The sequence below is a fragment of the Dunckerocampus dactyliophorus genome, chromosome 16, assembly GCF_027744805.1.
Source record: "Dunckerocampus dactyliophorus isolate RoL2022-P2 chromosome 16, RoL_Ddac_1.1, whole genome shotgun sequence".
NCBI classification, from domain to species: Eukaryota; Metazoa; Chordata; class Actinopteri; order Syngnathiformes; family Syngnathidae; genus Dunckerocampus; species Dunckerocampus dactyliophorus.
The window spans coordinates 6,810,275-6,835,022 of NC_072834.1; the positions used below are offsets into that span (position 1 = coordinate 6,810,275).

General features: G+C 42.5%; 1 protein-coding gene across 3 annotated transcripts in view; it reads left to right on the plus strand.

Annotated features, from left to right (window-relative positions):
- The window catches only part of zmp:0000001168 (signal-induced proliferation-associated 1-like protein 2), a 36,077-nt gene extending 13,087 nt beyond the window's left edge, over positions 1 to 22,990 (plus strand). For all 3 annotated transcript variants that reach the window (XM_054755048.1, XM_054755047.1, XM_054755049.1), the window contains 15 exons: positions 3,489 to 4,927; positions 5,130 to 5,254; positions 5,337 to 5,525; positions 8,324 to 8,498; positions 8,709 to 8,812; positions 10,004 to 10,161; positions 11,837 to 12,440; positions 12,614 to 12,888; positions 14,406 to 14,750; positions 15,364 to 15,490; positions 15,575 to 15,707; positions 17,090 to 17,188; positions 17,453 to 17,516; positions 18,478 to 18,556; positions 20,750 to 22,990. In XM_054755048.1, the coding sequence (XP_054611023.1) occupies positions 3,814 to 4,927; positions 5,130 to 5,254; positions 5,337 to 5,525; positions 8,324 to 8,498; positions 8,709 to 8,812; positions 10,004 to 10,161; positions 11,837 to 12,440; positions 12,614 to 12,888; positions 14,406 to 14,750; positions 15,364 to 15,490; positions 15,575 to 15,707; positions 17,090 to 17,188; positions 17,453 to 17,516; positions 18,478 to 18,556; positions 20,750 to 20,893 (3,735 nt within the window). In that variant the 5' untranslated portion in view covers positions 3,489 to 3,813 and the 3' untranslated portion in view covers positions 20,894 to 22,990. The remainder of the gene's footprint in view (positions 1 to 3,488; positions 4,928 to 5,129; positions 5,255 to 5,336; positions 5,526 to 8,323; positions 8,499 to 8,708; positions 8,813 to 10,003; positions 10,162 to 11,836; positions 12,441 to 12,613; positions 12,889 to 14,405; positions 14,751 to 15,363; positions 15,491 to 15,574; positions 15,708 to 17,089; positions 17,189 to 17,452; positions 17,517 to 18,477; positions 18,557 to 20,749) is intronic.
- The last annotated feature ends 1,758 nt before the right edge of the window (positions 22,991 to 24,748 follow it).

Sequence of the window (24,748 nt, forward strand, 5' to 3'; positions counted from 1 at the left end):
CTCATACATATAAACAGAGTGACATCACGTGCAATTACATTATTAACGGCCACTTATCACACGGCACAAGAACAGCGTTGATATCAACCCAACCGACAACCATGTCAGGTAATATTTTCCATTAATAATAATAATAATAATGCCTCGCATTTATAAATATAGTGAATTTCTAAATGAAAGCATTGCAGTGTCATTCTAGAATGTGTATGTATGCAATGTACATTTTGATTTTGAGCTGCTTGCTTATCTCCAACTCGCTAATCATCCAGGGCTGCGGTCACTGTCGAAGCGGGTTTATTTTGTCGCGTCATGCAACTAGTTACATGACAGAGACAGCTGTCTCTGCAGGTGATGTGCCGCTTGGAGTGGTTGTGTTTTTTTGTCATGCCTGCTTCTGCTCTTTGCAATGTTTACAGAACATGAGGTTGCCCTCAAACTCTAGCCAAGACAAGAGTCTGATCCAATCTGATTTAAACTTGCAAATGTTGCTAGCACCGTCTGTAACGTTAGTGCTAAGTGCTAACGCTAGCTGTTGCCTCTGGCTCGAGACACTGTTGTCCCAGATTTCACATTTTCTCTCTTATTTCTCTCACCGATTTCCTCTGCCTCCTTGGTTACACTTTGAAAATATGACTCCATCCGTTTTCTCGGGTCGTGGGGGTATGCTGGGGCCTATCCCAGCTGACTTTGGGCGAGAGGCGGGGTACACCCTGGACTGGTCGCCAGTCAATCGCAGGGCACATATAGACAAACTCACATTCATACCTATGGACAATTTAGAGTTGCCAATTAACCTAACATGCATGTTTTTGGAAGGTGGGAGGAAGCCCACACACGCACGGGGAGAACATGCAAACTCCACACAGAGATGCCCAACACAGATATGAACCCAGATCTTTCAGATGTCCTGACTATGTGGCCATTGACTCCACATATTATAGACTATTTTTCATTCCCACTTCAATGAAGGACAAAGTGTGTCTCTTGTCAACTCAATACAGGACACATACTTATATCTGGTCACACATGCGCGAGTAGATGAAAAATTTACTCGCAATGTCACAGATGTTAGTCGCAAAATGCAACCGTTTAGTCGCAGCCCTGCGTAACTAATGGCTAGCCCTTAAACAGGGTTCTCGCTTTAGTGTTGTATCTACTTTGTTTTTTCTCCACTTATCACTGTATAAGGCGAGTGTCCTACACCAAGGTTACTAAGGAGTAAATTACAAATGTAGGTGCTCAAATGCTGAGTCAAACGTGATGAATCAACAGTCCACATGGACACAAGCCAGACCAAACTGTGCAGTCAACAACACTTCCTGCTCACAGCCTACAACTGTGACTGTTTTCTCATTAGCAGCCTGCATGTAAACACCTCGTCACATTAGCATATCTCGCCGCACGACTCAAACCTTTCATTGTGACACATTGCAGAGCTTCTGTATTCTGTTCTTTGTAAATATATCTTTGCAAACCATAAAGCTTCCTCTGTGTGTTTTTTACTAGGACAGGAAACGGCAGACTCGTGTGACATCTATTCTTTGAATATGTGTGTGCGCCACTGCACCTGCTCTTCAGGATTCAAGCGCTAGATGCACGTGAAGAAGCTTGACAGGAAGAAGCCTTGCGTTACTGAGAGCGGTGACAGGTTTCAATTTTAGATGATTGACGACATTAGTGTGGTCAAACACAAGACAGGCATAGGAATGATTTTAAAAAATATATGCACAAGAGTATTAGTTGGTAAGTTCCCATCAAAGCTCAAATAATTACTTTTTTGTAGTGAGTCATTAAGTATTCAGTGCAGAGATGATGCCTTTAAGTACCGTAATGCTAATGCATGAATTAAAGCTCTACAACCTTCTGTGAACCAACGTGAAAGACAGTGCACTTATATTGTATGATGCCAGACTTCCAGTGAGCCAGGAAGACCCCACATCCACCCACCTTGTGCAAGCACTGTCTATTGTAAACTTGCATGTAATGGGGTGGTTGTGTTGAGTTTGATTGAGCTATTTAGAGACACTTGTTTGCATAGTAAAAATGGCATAGAACAACATCACCCGGAGATAGCAGACCTCCACTGCCGCTTACCTGGGAAATTAATCTAGGATTTAGATTTAGGATCTTAATAGCTGAAAGGATTTTCATCAAATCAAAAATTTGTGTAAGAAGATCATATATAAGCACAGCGGATTACAGCCTGATACGTGCTACAAATGCTGCACGGTGGCTTAGTGGTTAGCATGTTGGCCATACAGTCAGGAGATTGGGTTCGATTCTCCGTTTGGGCATCTCTGTGTGGAGTTTGCATGGTTTTCCTGGGCGTGCGTGGGTTTCCTCCCACAGTCCAATAATATGTATGTTATGTTAGGTTAATTGGAGACTCAAAATTGTCCATAGGTGTGAATGTGATTGTTTGTCTATATGTGTCCTGCAATTGGCCAAAGTCAACTCTGATAGACTCCAGCATACCCCCATGACCCTAGTCAGGATAAGCGGCATAAAAAATAGATGGATGGAGTTGTAGTACTACAATATATTACAACAATACAATACATTCGTTTTTCATGTTCCGTTTAAATTGATACAAGATAAATCATCTGAATCAGATCTGAATGGAACTTGGTTTGCCATGACTTCAGATGCTCGATATTGGTTTTCTTAGGGATATTGTAGATCTTCTCAAACTAATATCAGTTTTGTGTAATGAACACATGCTTCTTACTGTAATGCCACTGTATCCATTTCACAAACGCTTGTGCAAATTAAGACAAATGTTGCAATATGCAATACAAGTACCATATTTACTGTATTGTAAACATTTTAGCTCAACAGAATACCCATCCACCCATCTTCAATGCCGCCTATTCTCACTAGGGTCGCTGGTATGCTGGAGCCTACCCCAGCTGACTTTGGGCGAGAGGCGGGTTACACTCTGGACTTGTCGCCAGCCAATCGCAGGGCACATACAAACAACCATTCATGCTCACATTCATACCTATGGACAATTTAGATTAGTTTAGTCAATTTCTTTTGATTGTAGCTTGTCGCTTCTTATTATTTTGCTGCATAGCGTTGCATGTGACTCTGAGTGATTCTTCTAGAGTTGTGATACTAGCTTAGAAGTAATGAAGGAAGATGCCTTCCTCCCTCCTCAAATAACCAGTGCTTAACAGTTATTGCAAATTGCATATTTACAATTCGAAAGTGAAATTTGGAAATAATTCCTGACCACGGACATACTGCGCTAGCAAGCTTTGTTGCTCTGTGGAGCATGGTGCAGTTTGATGAGGTCTCACTTGCTTGCCGATATCAATATAGGCAGAAAAACGATATGATCTCATATGATCTGATATCTCAATTTTTTTCCAGTAATATCGGTCGGCAGATATTATCAAACATCCCTACTTTTGACCCTAGCAAATTTTCTAAATCGTATCAAATTTGACTGAAAGATTTAAAATGCACCTCTTCTTTCTATGCAGGCACTGAAGAGTCAGTGGATGCCATGTTGGGTGTGCAGACAGGGCCTCGTATAAGAGGAAGGAGAGTTGGGCCACAGTGATGGTCATCTTTGTTCCGCAGGAAGCGGAACCTCACAACTCCCGGATCACTGCCAAAACTCACAACTCCACACCTGGATGAACTCCGCAGTGACATTCTTTTCACAGCAATCTTCATCTTTCACACGCCGCTGTGTGTTGAAATGTTTTAAAAAAGGACTATATGTGTTGCTCTTACTGATTGGAAGCTTTCCATCTTCACATCTGGATAATAATAAACTGGATTGGAGTCAGTTTCCCAGGCACAATGCAGTCCGATGACCTATTCGTCCGTAAGTTTAGGCGCCAGAATGTGCGGCCGCCAGTGGCTGCCGTCAACTTTGATCCCAAGCGGGAAGTGGGTGTAGTAGAGTGGCCACCCAGGAGAGAGGGTGACGGGTCAGATGGAGACAACCTGACCCCGAGTCGAGCAGGTCTGACACTGCGGGCGGTTGGTCGAGGCCACATCATGCAGAGGAGTAACAGTGACGTGACTTTAGGAGACTTGGACTCTGGTGGGAAGGTTGGGGGTAAAGCAACTCGGGTGGTCTGTGATAAGGTGGGCGTGGGGGTTCAGGGGGACTCGGGTGTGCTGCTGCACAGGGAATATGGCAGCTTGTCCTCACTGGAGAGACAGACTCAAGTCCAAGAGTTAGGAACTGTGAACCAGGATCCCCTGAGCCCTAATGCTCTCCGCTTTAAAGACCCCTTCCTGCTTTTAGGACTGCAAGGAAACCCTCCAGAGCCAGACGGATTCTTCCGAGGTTTGTCTTCTTCAACGGGGGACTCTCCAAAACCTGCCAAACCTCCCAAGCCTGAAGGACTGAGTAAAAAGTCCAAATCTGTGCCCCCTCAAATCCCTCAGCCGACTCCTTATGACAACATCGGGGGTGGCGCTTGGGTGAGGAACTTTGCACACTACGACGTTCAGAGCATCCTGTTTGACCTCACGGAGGCTGCCTCAAACAGAGACAGCATTGGACGGAAAAAGAACATCACCTCGGGGGCCTCCGCCGCCTCCCAAATGCGGCCCCTCTCTCAGGCCACACCCTCCTCACCCGCACAAGGTGGAGTGGGCAATGTGGGAGGCGTGGATGACCCTGAGCAGTCGTTGCTGCTGGACGAAGGTGACGGCAATGACAACGAGCTTCTACTCAGTTGCCCCCACTTCCGAAATGAGACAGGGGGAGAGGAGCAGGTGGGTCTGGGCCGATTCCCAGCCAAGCGGGGACTGTGGTTGAGCCCGCGGACCCCCAACGACGCAGTGTCGGTCCTGGAGGAGCCCAGAGAGAGTCATGTCCAGCAACAGGGAAAAAGCAATTACTTCATAGAGCATGCAGATCTGGGGGCGCATTACTATCGTAAATATTTCTACATGAAAGGTAAGAAACGCACCAAAAAAGGTCAAGTTAATCTTGTTGGTAAAAATTAAACCAAAATTCTTACTGACCTGGGTGCAGTAATCAGTATGGACACAAATCTTTTGATGGATAAATGTACATGTACACTGATTTGGGAACTGTATCAAATATTCTGCCTTCATAAAGATGCAGTTTATTAAATGTGTGTATTTTATCATTACAGAACATCAGAATTTCTTCGGCATGGATGATCGCCTAGGTCCAGTGGCCATCAGTTTTCGCAGAGAGGAGAAAGAAGGCACCAGCGGAGCTCAGTACAACTATAGAATTATCTTTCGCACCACAGAGGTAAACTTCAACTTCGTTTCACCTCTTAGCTCACCACACTAGATGATGGAAGGTATGACTTGGGATTGAATCCTCTTCTCAGATGAAGACGCTGCGTGGTTCCATCTTGGAAGAGTCTGTGCCCTCTGCGGCCCGTCACACAACACCTCGAGGCTTGTCTCCCAAGAGGCTGCTGGAATTTATCATGCCAGAACTCAACTTGCATTGCCTTCGCTTGGCTTCCAACTCTCCCAAGGTCCGCGACACTTTGCTGAAGCTGGATGAACAAGGGGTGAGCACCTATCACCGTAACGTTGGAGTAGCCTGAACCATATCAAGTACGGCCTCTTCCTGTCTACAGTTAACGGGATCAACCTGGAGTTTTTAAATATGGGTAGGGAATTCAATGAAAATGTTCCCATTTCCCATGTTCTTGTTAGGTTGTTACGTACGAGCTCCGTTTCTAAAGTGTGATGTAAGTCGAGTTATGCTGCAAGTGGGATATTATACCTAAATTCTAGCTAAATGAACTCCAAAGGCACTCACACTGTAATACAGCAATAAAACACTAAATGCAAGAATTAAATAAAACAGTAATAATATCAGGGTTTCCACTGGGATTTTCTGAAGATGTGGTGGTGGGCTGCATGGGACTGCTGCGTCTGCAAAATTTTTTTTTATTATGACAAATAATAATTTTTATGACTTCTTTTTATGAACTTCATTTAACGTTTTTCAAGAACCAGCAGAACATGAACTGAGAACATTGAAAAACTGTTAGTTTAATGCCAAAGTTGCTGAGAGCACTTCAACTGAGAGTCTAAAATTTCGAGCCTCCTTTTGTTACCCGACCTACAGTATTTAGTCTAACAATACTATGACTAGTACATAAGTACAAAATTTTGTGCTGTTTGACACAAACCTAAATTGAATTTGATGCCTGTTATAGAGTGATACGAATACATGGGAAATCAATTGTTCAATAATATACTTTTTAGTTGAAAATAACACAATTAACAAAATAAACAATTTCAATATTTTTGTTATAGACATGTGTCCTGTATAAACAGTACAAATTCAGAGTCCAGGGTTATGATAGCACAGGTGTATCTAACTTTCAGCACTATTAAAGCTACTTTGACAAAAAGAAAGGAGAGGTGAGTTATTTGTGTTTTATGTGACTGCCAACATTTAAATTGCACTTTATTTACAAAGCACATCTGCACTCAGTGTGGTGTCATTTGTCATTAAATACAGCTAACATGTTTGAATAGACATATAATACATGTAGTGGAAACCCCTTAATTTACAGTATAATAAAAAATAAAAAGTGATAAAAATAAAAGCCAAAGAACTAGTAAGCTCTCCAACAATAATTATTAATAATTGATAATATATTAATTATTATTAATAATATAATTTTCTTATGTCAATAGTAAGACCACTACGCTGCTTATTACGGTCGCTTTCACAGGAGCTGATCCTGTGACATGCTCAGAGATACTGTAGTGACCTGGCAGTTATGTGGAGTGTTTACGTCCTGCCAACGTCCAAGTAGACGTTACAATTACGGATGCTCCGATCGATGCGCCACCGAATCAGTGTCGGATGAGTTCCGTGACAAATCACGTCATCGGAATATGCATTTCAAGGCGGATCACCTGTGGCTAGCAGCGCTATTGCGGCCTGCAGCGATCCCTTTGGGCAGTGTACAGTAGTGTCTTGCCCTAACTAACGTCTTGGGCAGCGTCGTCCTCCCACTTTCCTTCACACTGCGCAGGCGTGCCAAAACAAAACAAACAACGTCTGCACTGTTGAACTTAACTGCCAACACATGCCACGAAAACTATCTTGCTGGGGTAGCACGTGAAAAAGCTTTAATTTAATACGGCATTTGAAGAACAACACGCGACGAGTATGGTGAATTTTCGAGGCCTACAGTGTGATCATCATTCAAATGGCAGCTAATGCAGCCATGTGGCCAACATTCGCCCATATGTGTGTGATATGATAATTAATCCATGCGATCTGTATCGGTATCAGCCGATTTCAGTCCTGGTTGATCGGAATCGGCAGCATAAAACCCTAATCGCTGCATCCCTAGTTACAATGCAATCTTTATCCTTAGTGACGGTCATGACAGTTGAGTGCTGAGAGCAGTGTTGCTATATTCCTGTCACGGACCAATTTTTAAAATTTATTTGTGGGAGTGTATACATAACCACAAAATGCCGAAACTTGGAACACTGTAAACCGAGGATCACCTGTATTAAGTTTTCTTACCTTATCTGGATGAAGTTTACCTCCTTTTAGCCTTTAGAATCAGATATAGTCGACAAACAACAGTGACAAATGATTAAACATGATATAAAATGATAAACATCCCACCATACTATTGTACATACATCTAAGAGGTTTACAGAGCCCATAGTTTTGCAACAAACACAAAAAAGCGAGAAAAACAGACTTTCTCTATGTAAAGCAGCGGTTTGAACTGAACAAGTACATAATTAGTTTTGTGCAGGAGTTGTTGGAGGTGGAAGATGAAGGGGATTAAAAAGGATTAATGTGAGCGACACCGTTGAATAACATTGTCACTGTAGAATTGGTCTTTTTCAAACAGCTTTTGAGATCAAAATAGGTCCAAATATTTATTAATGACCTGATAATAGTTGGCATTTTGAAAAAACTGCACCCAGAGAGTGCAGTCCTCAGCCAATGATTAAATATTTGTCACCTTTTGAAGTCTTTTTTTGCACCTGAAACAGTTGCATTTGCAAATAGAATTTAGAATTTCCTTTCAGCTATTAAAAATAAACTCCAACATGATTCCATGTTAAGTGACTATTTTTTTTGCCCAAGATATAATATGGGGGTTTGAATTTTAATGTATATGTATAAATTCACACCAAATTTACCAGCACAGCACAGAAAGAATACCTGCACATTACAACAAATCTCCGTTTGTAGACTTCACAGACTTGAAGTTGGACACACACAAAGTTATTAAAAATGGCCGAAATCTGAAAGTGACGTGTTTATAAATGTTTACAATAAACCTTTTTACCTTTTTTGTGTTGTGTAATCCAGCTGAATTTCCAGCGAAAGGTCGGTGTGATGTACTGCCGGGCGGGCCAGAGCTCTGAGGAGGACATGTACAACAACGAGAGCGCCGGGCCGGCATTTGAAGAGTTTTTGGACTTGCTCGGGGATCGCGTAAAACTGAAGGGTTGGGAGAAATACCGAGCTCAGCTGGACAACAAAAGTGAGCTAAAAACACTCACCACACTCTGATCTATTGGCTGTGTCTCACATTTTAGCATAGGCACTATGAGGAGGGCATGAGTGGAACCCTGAGATAACACAAACCCATCATCATTTGAGTCATGTATGCACAATAGCACCATCACTGCTGATTATCTCACAGGTGGTTTACATTCAGTATTGCATCTTGACGTGTGTCTTGCTTGTGCAGCCGACTCAACAGGGACACATTCCCTCTACACGCGTTACCAGGACTATGAGATCATGTTCCATGTGTCCACCATGCTGCCCTACACAGCCAACAACACCCAACAGGTAATTAAAAATCACTCACAGTGATAAGACAGCAGACATTTCACACGTCGGTTGTAAAATATAAAAGCATAAGTCTCAATAAAAACATAAGATGGTTAAATGCTTCACAAGGAGGCTCTGTAGTCTGCAATGTACATGACAAGAAAATCCTGCCCCCCAGTGTTCACACCTACTAGGAACATATTCAGCGTCTTGTGTGCTGTCTGCAGTTTAAGCCTTTAGTGCACAATCTGGATACGGCATATTGGTGTAGATTAACACAAAAACTTGTAAAAGACAGAAGATATCATGTTTAGCTGTCTGCTTAATGGCTGCGACAGCTTGGGATCTTAAGCTGTTATTTTCTGAATATACTGACTGTTAATGTACGCTCACCACACACTTAATTAGGTACACCTGCACCATCGAATGAGAGCCAATACAGGAGCTGTATCAAAATGATTCCATTACAAAGATAATAATGTTTGTTATTGAGTAACACAGTCAGAGCGGTATTAATGTAGTCATATTAATTATTGGTGCTGAAACAGTAGAAATACCTCTCAGTGTAATGTACTGCATTATCTTTATTAAGGGAGATTTTTCAATACAGCTCTTGTATTGATCTCATTGTGTAAGTGTAGCTAATGTTGTAGCTAATGCATTACAATCTATTTTTAGCTGTAGAAGTGGTATTCATTTCTAATGCATAATGGATTTTTTTTTTATTATTATTGACTTCTGGAAACAGGGATAGCAAAGAAACACCAGTGTTTTCTTCTGTCAAATCGAAACCGATCATCCAGGACTGAAATCAGCCAATACCGATACCAATCACATGGATTAATTATACATTTTTCAGTTTATTTTGATAAGTGTTATTGGGGGCCGCACGGTGGCCTAGTGGTTAACATCTTGGCCAGAGAGTCAGGAGATCGGGAAGATCTGGGTTCGAAATGCCCAAAACTATGTTAGGGTAAGACACTACACTGCACGCATGGATCGCTGCGGTCTGCAATAGTGCTAGCCACAGGTGATCGGCGTTGAAAGGCATTTATCGGCATATGCTGATCACCTTATTTTTCACGGAAATCAGACGATACTGATCGGTGGCCAATCGATCGGGGCATCCCTAGTCAAAACCATGATACTTTGTTGGCTTTATGAAAGCCTAGAGTGCTTGTATAACAATCTTACAATTTTTGGTTTCAGCTGCTGAGGAAACGACACATTGGCAACGACATTGTGACCATCGTGTTCCAGGAGCCTGGCGCATTACCCTTCACTCCAAAGTCCATCCGCTCTCACTTCCAGCACGTCTTCATCATCGTTCAAGTTCATGAGCCCTGCACTGACAACACCTATTACAGGTCTGTTGTGATGTTCGTTCGTACAAATAAAGGACTTGATGGAAATGTCCTTTTGCCGATAGATGGTAATCACATGAGCATGGATGTTGAGTGGCGTGGGAACTTTATCTCAGCCATGTGAAGGATGTACATTTTAGGACACATCATCAGTAGTGTACCTTTTGAATCAGTGGGTGTTTCGGCCTTTCAACACTAGACACCCTCATCATAAGCGGCCAACTACAGGGTTATCAAGCCTGAGCCTGTGTCCCATGCCCAATCATGAGTAGGCAGTAGAGTCCCGATCTGGAACCAAAAAACTGCCCCGCCCACCGGGTTGTCGCTCAGCCTTCCCCTTTCCCCCCACGCCCCACCCTTGGGTAAGGGGGTGGGTTTAAAACTTCTTTAGGGTCGTCTGGTGGGCACCCTCCTTCATTGGTGTTTTGATGATAGGCCCACTGATAAACCCATTACACCTCCAGAGAGCTCATCGGCAACACCTGGCTTCCCAGGTGTGTGCCCCCCTCTGCTTTGAGCTCAGCAAGTGTCCTTGCGCGTGATCCATAGCCACTGGCTACTTCTTTCGGCCGCTTCAGAGACGGATCTTATTGGGAGATCATCAAGATGTTTTCTGGAAAAATTGAGACGAGCCTGAATGTTTTTTTGGTCAGCAGTGGTTTTCGTCTTGGAACTCTCTTATGATGGAGTCATGAACACTGACCTTACCTGAGGAAAGTGAGGCCTGCAGTTCTTTGGATGTTATTGTGGGGTCTTTTGTGACCTCTTGGATGAGTCGTCGCTGCGCTCTTGGGGTCATTTTGGTTGGCCAGCTACCTCTTTGAAGGTTCACCACTGTTCCATGTTTTCACCATTTGCTCGCTGAAGTCCCAAAGCTTTAGAAATGGCTTTATAACCTTTTCCAGATTGATAGATTTCAATTAATCTCAGTTATGTTTTAACAGGGGGGGGCAATCACTTTTTCACACCGGCCCATGTAGGTTTGGATTTTTTTTTTCTTCCTTAATAATAACAAGTTTCATATAAAAGCTGCATTTTGTGTTCAGTTGTGTTGTGCAATATTGACTAATATTTAAATTTGTTTGATGAGCTGAAACATTTAAGTGTGACAAACAAAAAAATAAGAAATCAGGAAGGGGGCAAAGACTTTGTCACACCGCTGTACATCTGCTTTAAATGCTCACGAGGTAAAAACTTGCACATATATACAGTAGAGACCCGCTTTTCTTGGACCACTAGCGAATGGTGACAAAACCGCTTGTAATTGAAATGCCTATCAACCCTCCAAACCCAATAAAAGTGCTTCTTGTAATTATTAGATTAGATGCAGCTCCAGAACCCTCCCTTCTCTCTTCAATTGCAATTGTTCACTCTTGACACAATCCAGGTGTAAGGGATGAGTCGAGGATGAATCCTCACACACTTATTAAACACATTGAAGAATAAAATGTGTATGTACTCACCATTAATAAATGATAACGTAAGATGATCCATGAACAGATGGAATGGCATGTCTTTTTTGTGGGGATCCACTGTGTATGCTGTACTGCATTTGTGGTAGCAAACCCAGTAAAATGTTTGTAAACCTGAAGTTGCACACAAATATCTCCAGAACAAACAGGACAAAGACTGAACACTTCCTCTTATGTAATCTGTCATTCCTCTCTTTCCCTCCTAGGGTGGCCGTAACACGCTCTAAAGACATCCCATTATTTGGCCCGCTGTTCCCTAAGGGTGCTCGCTTCCCTCGCTCGCCTGCGTTCAGAGACTTCCTCCTGGCCAAGGCAGTCAATGCGGAGAATGCAGCAGAAAAGTCTGAGAAGTTCCGCTCCATGGCTACCCGCACGCGACAGGAATACCTGAAGGACCTGGCTGAAAACTATGTGACCACAACGCCCATCGACTCCTCTACTAAGTTCCCGCTGCTCTCCTTGGGAGGCAAGCGCAAAGACAAGCTGAAGGGAGCAAAGGGGGCGGAGCTGCACAGTGCCGGGGCGCTGGTGTGGGCTGTGCTGGTCGATGGCGCTGATGAAAGCGAGGAAGAGCACAAGCTTCCATGTCTGCTGGGTGTCTCAGCCGAGTCGGTGGTGCTCATTGAGAGGTGCACACGCAGGGTGGTGTTTAACTGCTCCTGCAGGGATGTCATCGGATGGAAGGCGGTGACCGAAACAAAAGAAGGGGGACCCTGTTTGGACATCTTCTATGAGCGTGGCGAGTCGGTGTTGATTAGTGTGATGGAGAACCAGGCTGAAGATTTGAAAGAAGTGGTGCAGAGGCTTGAGGTGGGTGATTATCACATTATGACTCATTAATTACTTAAAAGTTTGCAGCCTGAAGCACTTTATCGGGCAAGGAATCATAAGTGGTGCCTTAATTGGGTGTTCAGAATGGACCCTGCACAACTCACTATTTTAAACCAAAGTAAATCACTGAAGTAAATCATTTTACCCCATAGTTGGTTACCCGGGGGTGCGAGGCTCTGGAGGTCACTCCCCTACGTGACGGCGTGGGCCAGCCCGGCTTTCTGATGAACGAGGAGGGCTTTGTGACAGAGCTGCAGCGATTCTGCTATGCAGAGAGCGGTGGCCTACAGCTGTGGGCTCGTGTGGTTCGCCTGTGCGGGCATTCCCTGGTCCACCTCAGTACAGAGGAGAGGACCAGGCTGCTCCGCACGGCACACAAGATTCACATCACCGTCATCCCGCCGGACGAGAACGGGAAGCCCCGCAGGTGGGTCAGGCTGCAGAGTACACGGGGGGAGGTGATGGTCGTGGGATGAGTGCTACATAGGAAGAGGCGAAAATGTTCTGAGAATATATTGATGATTATAATGCCTCGTAACAAAGAGGAAAATGAGGAATGAGATCTTGAAAGAGCTAGGTGGGATGCTGTCATGGGAAACGGCACACATTCAGTGTGAGAACCAGCTGGCTTATGACTAATCAATACCAATTTGCATTCAGGTGGAGAAAAGGCAGCAACAGCAAGATATCAATGAGTAGAGCATTGTTGAGGCAGAATGCTTTTAAAGTGGACACCCCTGCAAGTTGCAACTCTCCCCCTCCTACTCTATGTACATTGTAGTGGTGAAAAGCTGGATGTGTAGCAATAATGGATAATCTGCCTTTTGGCACTGGAATGGAGAACTAAATATTTGCAGCAATAACTGACATACTTGTATTAACATCATTTATATAAAGTAGAGTAAACATGATGGTTATAAATAGCAAGCATATAAATGTTTAGAGCACATAAAAAAATTGTGAATGTTGTCTAGACATACAGGTAATATGCAGCATTTAACGTTAATGTCCAAGCAGAAGCTGTAGGTAATTCTACATTTGATCAAACTGACTTAAGATTTGCCAGATGACAACATGATCGCGTATGTCTTCAAATTATCAGAACATATCATACTGAGTCTTCGGACCTGCTTCCTGGTATGGCACCCTAAGCATCATGGGAGCTGTAGTTCTTTGAACGTAAGCATAATGCTAATTTACTGCAATTTGCCATCTATTTTACAGGTGTCTTTACATAACCACACATAACATAAATGATTAGTAGTGGCAGGTACACCTGCCGACATTATTTAAACATGTATCATTTTTATTTTGTTTCAATTTGTCGAAAAAAGTTCAATAGTTAAAAGCATCATGCTTCGGTCATCCTCCTGCATGCGTGAGTTTTCTCCTGGTGCTCCGGCTTCCTCCCACATTTCAAAAAGATGCATGTTAGGTTAATTGGCAACTCAAAATTGTCAATAGGTATGAATGTTAGTGTGAGAGGTTGTTTGTCTTTCTGTGCCTTGCGGTTGGCTGCCGGCCAGTCCAGGGTGTCCCCGCCTCTCACCCAAAGTCAGCTGAATAGGCTCCAGAATACCCCTGCGACCCTAATGGCGAACCAGCATAGAAAATTAATTAATATAAATTAGATCTTCAAGATTAACCCGTCATAATTCACTCTGTAGTCCTTGCACTGTTCACATCATGAGGCTTTCAAGGGCACTGCGTAACTCTCAAGTGTTAGGAGCTGGTGTAGTCTTGCTGTTTTCAATTTGTATTCACGGACCCCCAAGGACAAATGGTGTACATATCCCACTTCAGGAGCCTAGGCTGTAATGTATTAACCAGCATTATTGTCTGCACTTGCATCATTCATGCAATTTCTGGGAGAATAACAATTTCAAAGTGAAGCATCAAGTAAGATTAAAGAAGGTTTGATAGCTGTTTTTTCTTGTTCTTCAGGAGCTTCTCTGAACTTTACCAGAAAGCAATCAAGGATGCAGAGTGTAAGCCGGGTGAGGATCAGTCCAGTGAGGCCTGGGTGCTGGATGAGAGGGAGGAGGAGGAAGAAGAGGAGGAGGAGGAGAGGGAGGTGCATGGTGTCACCGAGATGGACATCACAGAGGTCCAGGGGGAGAGCGACGAGGCAGCCAAGCTTCAACGACAAAGTGAAAGAGAGGACTCGCTCCTGGCACTGCCAAGTTTACCTTTGCTGCGGGCCACTTCTCTGCAGGACCAGAGGTCTGATCAGGACCAGGAGAGCTCACAGCTTACACGCAGCATCTCTTATGGAGATACTTGTGAGGGGTGAGTCTCACCAAAACCATAAGGTCTCAAATTCAAATTAGTAAGAGACACTTCCAGAGAAGTGCTTCACATTGCAAAACCAGCTTTATAAGGGAGATCCATTTGATTTAGTGGCATCCAGTATAAATCATATACAGCAAGGCTTTAAAAAGTAACCTCACACTGCAAGTGATGCACTATAATTTAATCCTGTACTTCATTTTCCTGCAAAGGACAAGTGAAAGGACACCGGAATGTGGGTGTGTAAATTTAATGTGAGACCTGAAATGATGAAATCACTACAATTCCATGATTGCATTGAAAATGAGTAAATACAAATGCAAAAGAAGTAGGTCACGCATGTAAGCGCGATGCTCCAAACAATCAGCATGTTGGCAAATAATTCAGTGGAGTACAAAACACAAGTGCACTCAAATGTGCAATTACAGAGGATCATTTTAACAGAGCGGGAGGCAAAACAGACAAGAACCAACGCAATCCTGCAGATTATATGCCCAGGTGCTTCATATTCTGTTGACCTGTGACTTCTGCAGTGGATGAAAATGTCATAAAGCTTCAACGGCAGATTTGTTTGGTGTTTTGCTCCTCCCATCTCTACCTTTGTATCTTCCAGTCATGTGTACGGCAACGTGGGTTTAAAGGAGGACCGCCACATGTATGAGAATGTAGGAGAGCTTAGAGATGCCACACCTGATCTAATACTGGCAGTCAAACCCAAAGTTCCACTCGAGGACGAACAGGTAACCACACCAGACGAAAGGGTGTGCTATTTTTTCTCAATACTCTGCCCCGTTTTTTATTTCTACCTTTGTCTCCATATGTAGTTCATGGCAGCCGACTTCAGTGAGGACAAAGCTTCGGCAAGCGACTCGTCCCTCTCCTCCTTACGGTTGTCGTGTGTGGACCGTGCTGAGAGGAATTCACGAGCCTTAAGTCTTCACAACTCCATCACCAAGAGTAAGAGACTGACGTTGTAATCAATAGAACACATCACTTATTACAGAATTAGGTACACCTGCGGTATCTTCTTACCTGTATTACTAATGTTGTAAAACTTTTACAACAGTATTAAAGCTCATTTTTCATCAGAGAGGTGTTTGCTATTGTGGTTGTAATTTCCAATGTTGTAAAACTGCACCACACTGCTGCAAATTACAACTACAAAAATAATCATACACAATAGTTGTTTATGCCTCTCTCTTGTATTTGTTCTCAGTAGGTTAGATACACATGTACATAATGTTTCAGCCTGGTGTTATTTTATGCAGAGAAATTTGTTCCTTTTTAGTCAAACAAAAATAGATTTTAAATTTTAAGATAATGGATTTGGAAAAAAAATGCAAACAAAACAAATTTTACCAAAATTTTAAAAATACTGGTTTTGTTTGCAAACCAAACAGCTCTCATGAAACTTTTTGTTTGCATTTCAACTTCAGTCTTGCGAGCAGGGCCTCCTTTGAACAATGTTAGAAGCTTAGAAGATATTATTTAACAGTGATTCATGCTTTAAAAACAAAAGTCATGATGTAACATGAACAGCAGATGTAACATTAACAACAAAGCTGCATTAATTATGTCAAAATGGAACAATTGCACATGTTTGCAAATCATCCCTGCCTGATTTGAGCCTCGGATGCCTTTTTTCACCCCCAAAATCCTTTCTGTGTTAAACTGCTCTCTTCATTATCCTCCCTCTGCTCCCCGCCACATCTTCTTTTGTCCTTCTCCCATCCATGCTACCCCTGCTTTACGCTAATCTAATATCACCCCTGCTCTCCTACCACCCCCTGCCAGGGCTGGGATAAAATGGGGGACAGATGGGCAGTGGGAGGGGTGGAGTTTTAGATCAAAACACTGCTCTTAATACCATCTGCTGTACCTCCACTGAGATCAGCCTCATCATTTAGCAGCCATGAGTGGACACATCATCTTGTCAGATTTATGATAATGTGTGTGTTGTATTGTTGTATACTATTGTTTACACTTTCAGAATGTGCCAAATCTTATGTAAAAAAAAAAAGAAAAGAAAAACAAAAAATCATCAGATATGGAAACTTAGGTGTGTTTTTGTCAAGTTAATATCAGTATTTGATAACCCATTGTAATTTTGCACAACCGCCAATGTAATATGCTTACGACGTGGCCAAAACATCTGCCCAAGTGTAAAATGTGGACTTAACGCCGCAGCACCCCCTTGTGGTTGCTTATTGTTACTGTTGAGCCTCATTGAGAACATCTCTCAAAATGTGCTGTCGCAGTCTTCCTGCTGCCCCAGATGCATTATATTAAAAAGTGTGTTTCACACTGCGGCTGAACTGATTCTTAAATCTTGCTCTCAGTTCTCTCAGAGACAACAGATTCCACAGAAGAAGAGTGGCAGTCCATCGCTGACCTGGCCACAGCCTGCCGCAGCATCCTTGAGGCTTTGTCACGCGAGGGTGAGCAGCTGTTTAACTGTGGAATGATGTAAATGTCAAAGGCACATCAGGAGAAAGCTAATAACATCATATAGTCCACTGACTTCATACCCATGTCGGGTTGGTGAAATCACTATGAGAATTGCAAATGTGCACAGCCACCGGCCATAATGTTAGGTACACCTGCACAACGCTCAGTTTTAAATGGCTAACATGGATTAAGACAGGTATTAATTCAAAGGTGTTTCTAATAATTCGCCGTAACGTTTGTGTCTCTTCTGATAGATCGTAAAGCTGCAGACCAATCGGGAGCTGAGCAGACGGACGGCAAGCTGAACACAAAAGAGAGGTAGGTCACAGAGTTGCTATGCAACAAATACTGTCATTATAGCATCTCTACTATCTCTGTAGACAGACAGCCTCTTAGATTTTCCTGAATCAGCGGGAGAGCCCTCCTGGAGAGAGCAAACACATACACACTTACACAACAGCATGTCTAACTCACTGCCGATGTCTGTGTTTCCTCCACACAGAAAAATATCAGGAGACATTTCCTCTGATTGAACTATTCAGGGCACAGTTAAGGTTCACCCACGGGCCAACATGGAGGTCAGCTAGAATGTAACACAGCAAGACTGCAAATAAACATCTCGTTCAAATGCAGTAACAGCTCTAGTAGAGTGCATACTGTATGTAGCTCAGATGTAAACACAACACAACACAACAAAAAAAGATGTATAAGCTATATTCATTTAGAGCTAGGGGTCTTAAAGTCAACTTGCCTGTGGGCAAACAGTTTAGAACATGACCGGGTTCTTCAGAACATGAACGGTTCTTCAGAACATAGGCTTGTTGTGCACTTGTCCTTGCTGCCAGAGACGTGGCAACGGTTCCCTTTACACGGCGTCGCTGGGAGTGCCTCTGGCTTCCCAGCATGCCTTACAGCATTTGTTTTGTAAAAAGTTGCTAAATTTGCATGTTGACAGTTAACATAGTTGTTGTTTATTATTCCCAATAGTAGTAGTAGTAGTTGACCTAGGTGCGTTTACTTACCTGTTACATGTTATGCTGTCATTTTTGTGTTTGCATATTGATTGTAGTGTTCTGTTCAGTAATCCCCATGTTCATTTCACTGTGTGACAAGCCTACTGTGAGTTCAGTTGCCACAAGATATACAGCATTCATGTAAAATGCCCAAGACTAAACTTTGATGTCAAGTAAGGGGCCACAAAATATGGTACGCACCGTGAGTTTGAGACTGATGTATTAACGTTTTGCTGAAGTGTCACTTTTTTTTTCTTGCGCTGAAGTGACTCTCCAGGCCACCTGGAAGAGAAGGTGTCACAGCTGGAGGCCATGCTGAAGAAGCTGCAGGATGACCTGCAAAAGGTGCTTTGACTCTCATGAATGCTTCAAACTTTGTTGCTGTATTTGTATTTTTAGTGAATTGCACAGGAGAGTCAGCAGGTAGAAACCCAACAATTTTTAGTGGTTCGGCCTGTGTTACGGGAGCCAGGTGTTTTTTGTGTCTTGTTTACGTGTTCAAGTCCCACCAGATGCAATCTTTTATAGTGGCAGCCAACTCAGATATAAAACCCCTATAGATTCAAGTATTGTAATATGTTGTTCATTTTAGTGAATCTGCTGCCACTCCTGTTGTCATTTTCACACCACTGAAAGCTGTAATTACTATTTTACATTTCTATTGAAGTAGTCCATGTTATGTTCATGTAGATGTCAAAAGAACATTGTATGTGTTGAGCTCTGGACTTTTTTTTTCTGCAAAATGCTGCTTGACAAAAATACTCTCAACACAAAGTTGCCTTGCAATGAGAATTGTCAATAATGTACAGAATGTGTCTTATATGTGTGTGTGTGTGTGTGTGTGTGCACAAAACTTTTATCCCTACCTATAATTTATATGGAAACTTATTTATAAAAGTGCTTAACTGGGACCACATGCTGTGACTCTTGAATTTTGACTCACCTAATGGGTGCTTTTCCAATCCATTGATTAACCTGTTTACTAACAATGCTCACTGTTGAATTGAAGCTGCTGTCCATTCAATATAGTTGTCAGATGATTGTACATGGACAGTTAACAGTTTAATTTGAGATGACCTTATTATTGGAACCTGGTTGCTTTATTGAACACAATGTACAATACCGTGGAACCTCGGTTTTCGTCATGAATCCGTTCCAGAAGGTCAGACGAAAAATGAATCAATCTTTCCCTGAAGAAATCCATCCATCCATTTTCTGTACTGCTCATCCTCAGTAGGGTCGCAGGTATGCTGGAGCTTATCCCAGATGTGTTCGGGCGAGGGGGCAGGGTACACCCTGGATTGGTTGTAAGAAGTCATGTAAATCCAATTAATTTGTTCCAGAGAACCAAAAATATTACACAAACTACCACACATATATTCGTAGTGGGGGTAGCACTGGAGGTAAGTTGGGTGAAGTGTCTTGCCCAGGGACACAACAACAGTAACTGGGTTCAGGGAGTGAGGATTGAACCACCAACCTGCCAGTTTCTGGGCAATCTGCTCTACCTCCTGAGCCACTGTCACCCACTGTTGGCCTCACAGTCAGGAGATCGTGGGTTCCTATCTACATCTACACCATCTCTGTGTGGAGTTTGCATGTTCTCCCCATGCGGGCACTGGTTCTTTCTGGGCACTCTGGCTTACTCCCACATTCCAAAAAAATGCACTCAAGGTTAATTAGACACTCTTAGTTGTCCACAGGTGTGCATGATTTTTTGTCTACAAGGTATATGTGCCGTGCAATTGGCTGGCAACCAGTCCAGGGTGTACCCCGCCTCTCTCCTGAAGACAGCTGGGATAGGCTCCAGTATACCCGTGATCCTATTGAGGACAAGCGGTATAGAATATGGATGGATGGAGTTATGAAAGTTTGGGCACTAGCAACTTTTTGTAGCCGTATAAAAATAAGAAAAGCACAGATTCATCTAGCATGCAGTGCTTGAACCAGGAAGGAAGGAGACCGATGCGGAGGTGTTTATTGTTCTGTGTGCTTTCTGTGAACAAATAAACCACATACACACATAATAAAGATGATTGAAGGACTGGTCGGAATATGTCTTAACTCCCCAACTCCAAAAGAATCACTATCCATTCTTCACATAGACTAAATCATCAATGCATGGGTTCATATTTTTTGCAGTATTTTTTGTTGAAAACAAGGGTGTATGAAAACCGAGGTTCTAATGTGCTTATTAAGACTAAGACTATTAAGTCTTTTATATAATCACAAGGCCTGGTGGGATACGTTGTGGTCATCTATGACCCTGCATTGAATGGATAAAAGCAGAAAGAAAACAATAGCAGTCCAACCTGATAAATGACAGTATGTGTCTTGTTTCAGCACTGTTTTGTTTTGACCCTAATATGCAATTCACTGCTTCACTCTTCATGTCGTTTGAGTAGTTGAGGCTTTTTTACGGGTCCCCAAATGCACTCAACCTGCACCTCTCGCTCCTTTCTTCCCTTTCCGTTCCTGCCACATGCAGCGATCTGAGAGACAGCCTTTTGTTTTTGTTTGTGTGCCCGTGTTTTTCAGGAGAAGGAGGACAAGGCGGTGCTACAGGCCGAGGTGCAGAGCCTGCGGCAGAACAACCAGCGGCTGCAGGAGGAATCGCAGAGCACGGTGGCGCGCCTCATCAAAGTCACTGAGCTGCTGTGCAACGTCAACAAGCCCTGTTAGCGTCCGCCTGCCGGCTGCACGCTCCCTCCAGCAGCAGAATGATGCAAAATGTGTGCGCCGTCCTCAAACATATCCTCGATGAACAGTGAATAGTGACCCTGCCTGCTGGTGAAGGTGTATGCAATTTGACTCCTTAAAACGTAATGACATTCCCTAACAAGTCTGCACTTCTGGTTATTGTTGCCAGAGTGCTTCTCTTGGTGTGTGTGTGCGTGCGTGTGTATGTGTGTATGTGATACATGTGTGTGTTAGCCGCATGCGTGTGCATCTCTTACTGTACTTTGCTTCAAATACTTGACAAGCTGGGCCCAACAGCACTTGCATATTAAGTGGCAGTTAAGACAGAGTGTGTACACCCAATAGCATGTTTATCTGAAAAATGACCAAAAGTGTACACACACAGTTTGTAGAATCACATGCATACTAAGTGTGTGTGTGTTTATACTGTATATCAACACTTAAATGTGAAGTAGCGTTGCTATGCTCTGTCCTGCACAGGTAGTGTGGAAGGTCATTTAAAATAGAAAACTTGTTAAATACAAAGAAAAAGGAGGCCTTTAGGCAACAATCTCTTTGCTTCTCAGTAGTACTGTACTCAAGTTTCTAGGGAGGGATCCTCTTAATGATCCCTTCATTAAACGAAAAGAGGGGAAGGAAAAGCTATCAAAGTGAGCTTGTGTGTGTGCGTGCGGGTGTGTCTGGGCGCTTGCACTGAAAAAGGGGTTATACTTCCCTGGAAGACACACAATGACAGGAAAAGAACCGCTTCCTTCCGCAACTTTCCTCTAACCTCACTCAATATTGTAGCAGCCATACTGTAGAAGTCCTCCTGCAGGCCTCACGGCAGCTTTTAAAGGTGTCGAAGTGAAACACCTCAAAGTGGAAAACATAATATCTAGTTAGAATATTGTAGTGAACTGTTTTGTGACCACTGGAGGTAATATTTTATGGCTCCTGAGTGGTAGCAGCGAGAGGAAATCTTCCTAACTTGATGTGTGTTTTTCTGTGTTTGTCTTGCACTTTTTTGGTTAAATCAGCACTGGACAGAGGCAAGTATTGCATTTTTATTTACCCTGCCCATGCTCTACTCACTACCTTACCTCGCCTTTTTTGTGCCCACTGCTAAAGGCACCGCTGACAAGGTGTGTTTAAAATTTAAAAAGAGATGGACTGCTTCTCCTCAGTGCCAACGAACGCCCAGGCAGCTCTTAAGAGTTCCACCCAAATCAAGACCTTCTTTACAGTGGATTTCACACATCCAAGACTCTCAACGCTCTTGTTTGGTGTACAAACTTCCTCTTGTAATGTTATTTTAGAGTCACTGTGAATACTTGGTACCAGCATATTAAGATACAGTATATACAGATGAAATGATCATCTTTATTATCAGTATGTGAAGATACTCTGTACAGCTCCTGTTATTTGGGCAGATGATTATCAATCAGATATTATCTCCTGGACATGCTGAAGCCTCCAGACTGAACTGTTGGTGTGAGAAGACCTGTTTTACTGTGTCTTGTATTGTTGTTTAGATGGTAGGAGGTCGGTCAAGCATGAGAATGTGCCAAGCAACTACCCAAACATCCCCTCTGTGTGTGTGCGTGTGCGTATGTGTAAGTTATTTATCATGCAAATGTGGATATTCTTGTAGCTGTTGAAAATGGAGGGAAATGTGAAATAGAGCAGAGTGGAAAGGCGGGAGACTTTGTTTTATTACAGAAAGCCAGCAGTGATAGAATCATATCTGTAAAGCTTGCGTTCTAGCTTTCATAAGGTCTTAAAACACCATTAGGTACGCCTTAATGAACGAGATCCTGGCAGGATGGTCAAAGTGTGATTTCTCTTGACTTTGTGCCTACCTGAAAATGTAATGTACGTAAACCCAGCTCACTCTTCTCAACTTTGTCTCATGGTTGCACTGACTGAGGTTTCCACGGCAGATGAACAGAACATCTGCTGTCTGACCAGAATGGAGACCTGAGATGAAGATAAGGTCTGTTGTTGTTGCTCTCAGCTGAGGCTTTGCAGCTCGAGTTGTAAGTGAAGCAATCAGACTAATACATGGTTTTAAACCACAATTAAAGAGGAAAAAGGGTGCTTAATGTGACTGATGATTTGTTGGATTACAGACCTGAATGTCCTTTGTTTCTCCTGAAGAAAACTGTACTGGTATTTAAATATTGGACAATTAATTATCTTTGTATATTTCAGTATTTCAAATGAAAAAAAAACTAAAGGTCAGTTTCGATGACAAGATGGGAGAAAAATGTTATATTTCTTCCAATGTCAAATTTTGCAACATAGTCGCCTTATATATTTATTTGTGGAACATGTTATAGCCTATTAATGCTACGATTTAAAATTGCTTGCATTGAGCCAGTGACGTGCTGTCAGGGGAGGCAGGTGAGGCCGAGCCTCAAAATAATAATAAAAAGGAACAATAACAGGCAAAATAAATAATAAAAATTGTCCGTTGAGTTGTGCTATAACATAAATGTATTGTCTGTATGATACTAATCATTTTAAACATTTTCTTAAATAAAAAATCGCTGAATTTGCACATTTCCTGGTCAAATAAATACAGGGCAGAAACCCAAGATGAGGCTGCCGCAAGCGTCTCTTCAAGGCTTAATGTGCAAGCCCAGCCTACTGTCGGAGTTTACGAGAGACCGTAACATACACAGAAATATCATACCGGAGGCGCTTGCAATGCTCTTCTCATCCTGAAGGGGTAGGGATATGCGTTAGCTGGGAAGTGCCGGTCACTGCCGTCCTTCCATAGAGGAGAAAAGCCAGTGTTTTTTGGAGGAGGGGGTTTGACACCAGCACCAGTTGCAGAGCAGCAAGTCAAATGCATTAAAGATATTTTTATGCTCTGCTGAATGAATACATGAGTTTGACTGTGAAAATGGGGGATTATACAAGTATAGCCAAGCTCAACAAAATGTGACCAGACTTTTCCTGGAGAAGGATAGGATGCAAACCTGTATGTCATATACAAAAGGTAAGATAGATAAATGCGACTAAAGTATTTCAAAAAATTTTTAACGAAAGTGAATTCTCTTTTTCTTGTTATCCTCTTAACGAACAACCTGTATTAACATTAAAAAAATAAGAGGAGTTGACGAACCGCACCGCACGTCACTGTATTTAGGGCAAGATATCAATGACTGCATTGTATGAACGTATATATGATACAACTAGCACGTTTAATGTTTAAAATGGTACTAACTTGCAGTCATGGAAAAAATCATTGGACCACCCTTGTTTCTTCAGTTTATTGGTCCATTTTTAATGCCTGGTACAACTAAAGGTACATTTGTTTGGACAATAATATATAATATATAATGATAACAGATCTATAGCTCATAAGAGTTGAATTTAAGAGCTGATATCTATCAACTTCAATGGTTTTCTTGATAATAACCAAAACTTAAGTTCACTTAAGTTCTTACATGAATTGCGCATTGTACTGCCAACAAATTTAACTCTTCTGAGCTATTTTTGTTGTCATTATTATATTTGGCCAAATAAAAGTACCTTAGTTTTTATTAGGCATTGAAATGAACAAGAAACTGAAGAAACAAGGGTGGTCTAATCATTTTGTCCATGACTGTATCTTGCTGTGTCAGAAATGCTGCACAACTGAAGTTGGATTATTAACTTTCAATTACTCTTAGACAACTTTTGAATGGAGCAAGAGAAATGAATGCCCTTGCTCTGGAGGAAAACAATGTGGTATATAAACCTGCATTATAAATCAGTAGTTGTGCATGGTGACGATACAAGTTACTGTATCTTGTTCACAGTATGACAACTGTACAAACATTTCCCAGGACTGTCCTTTGGCAGACT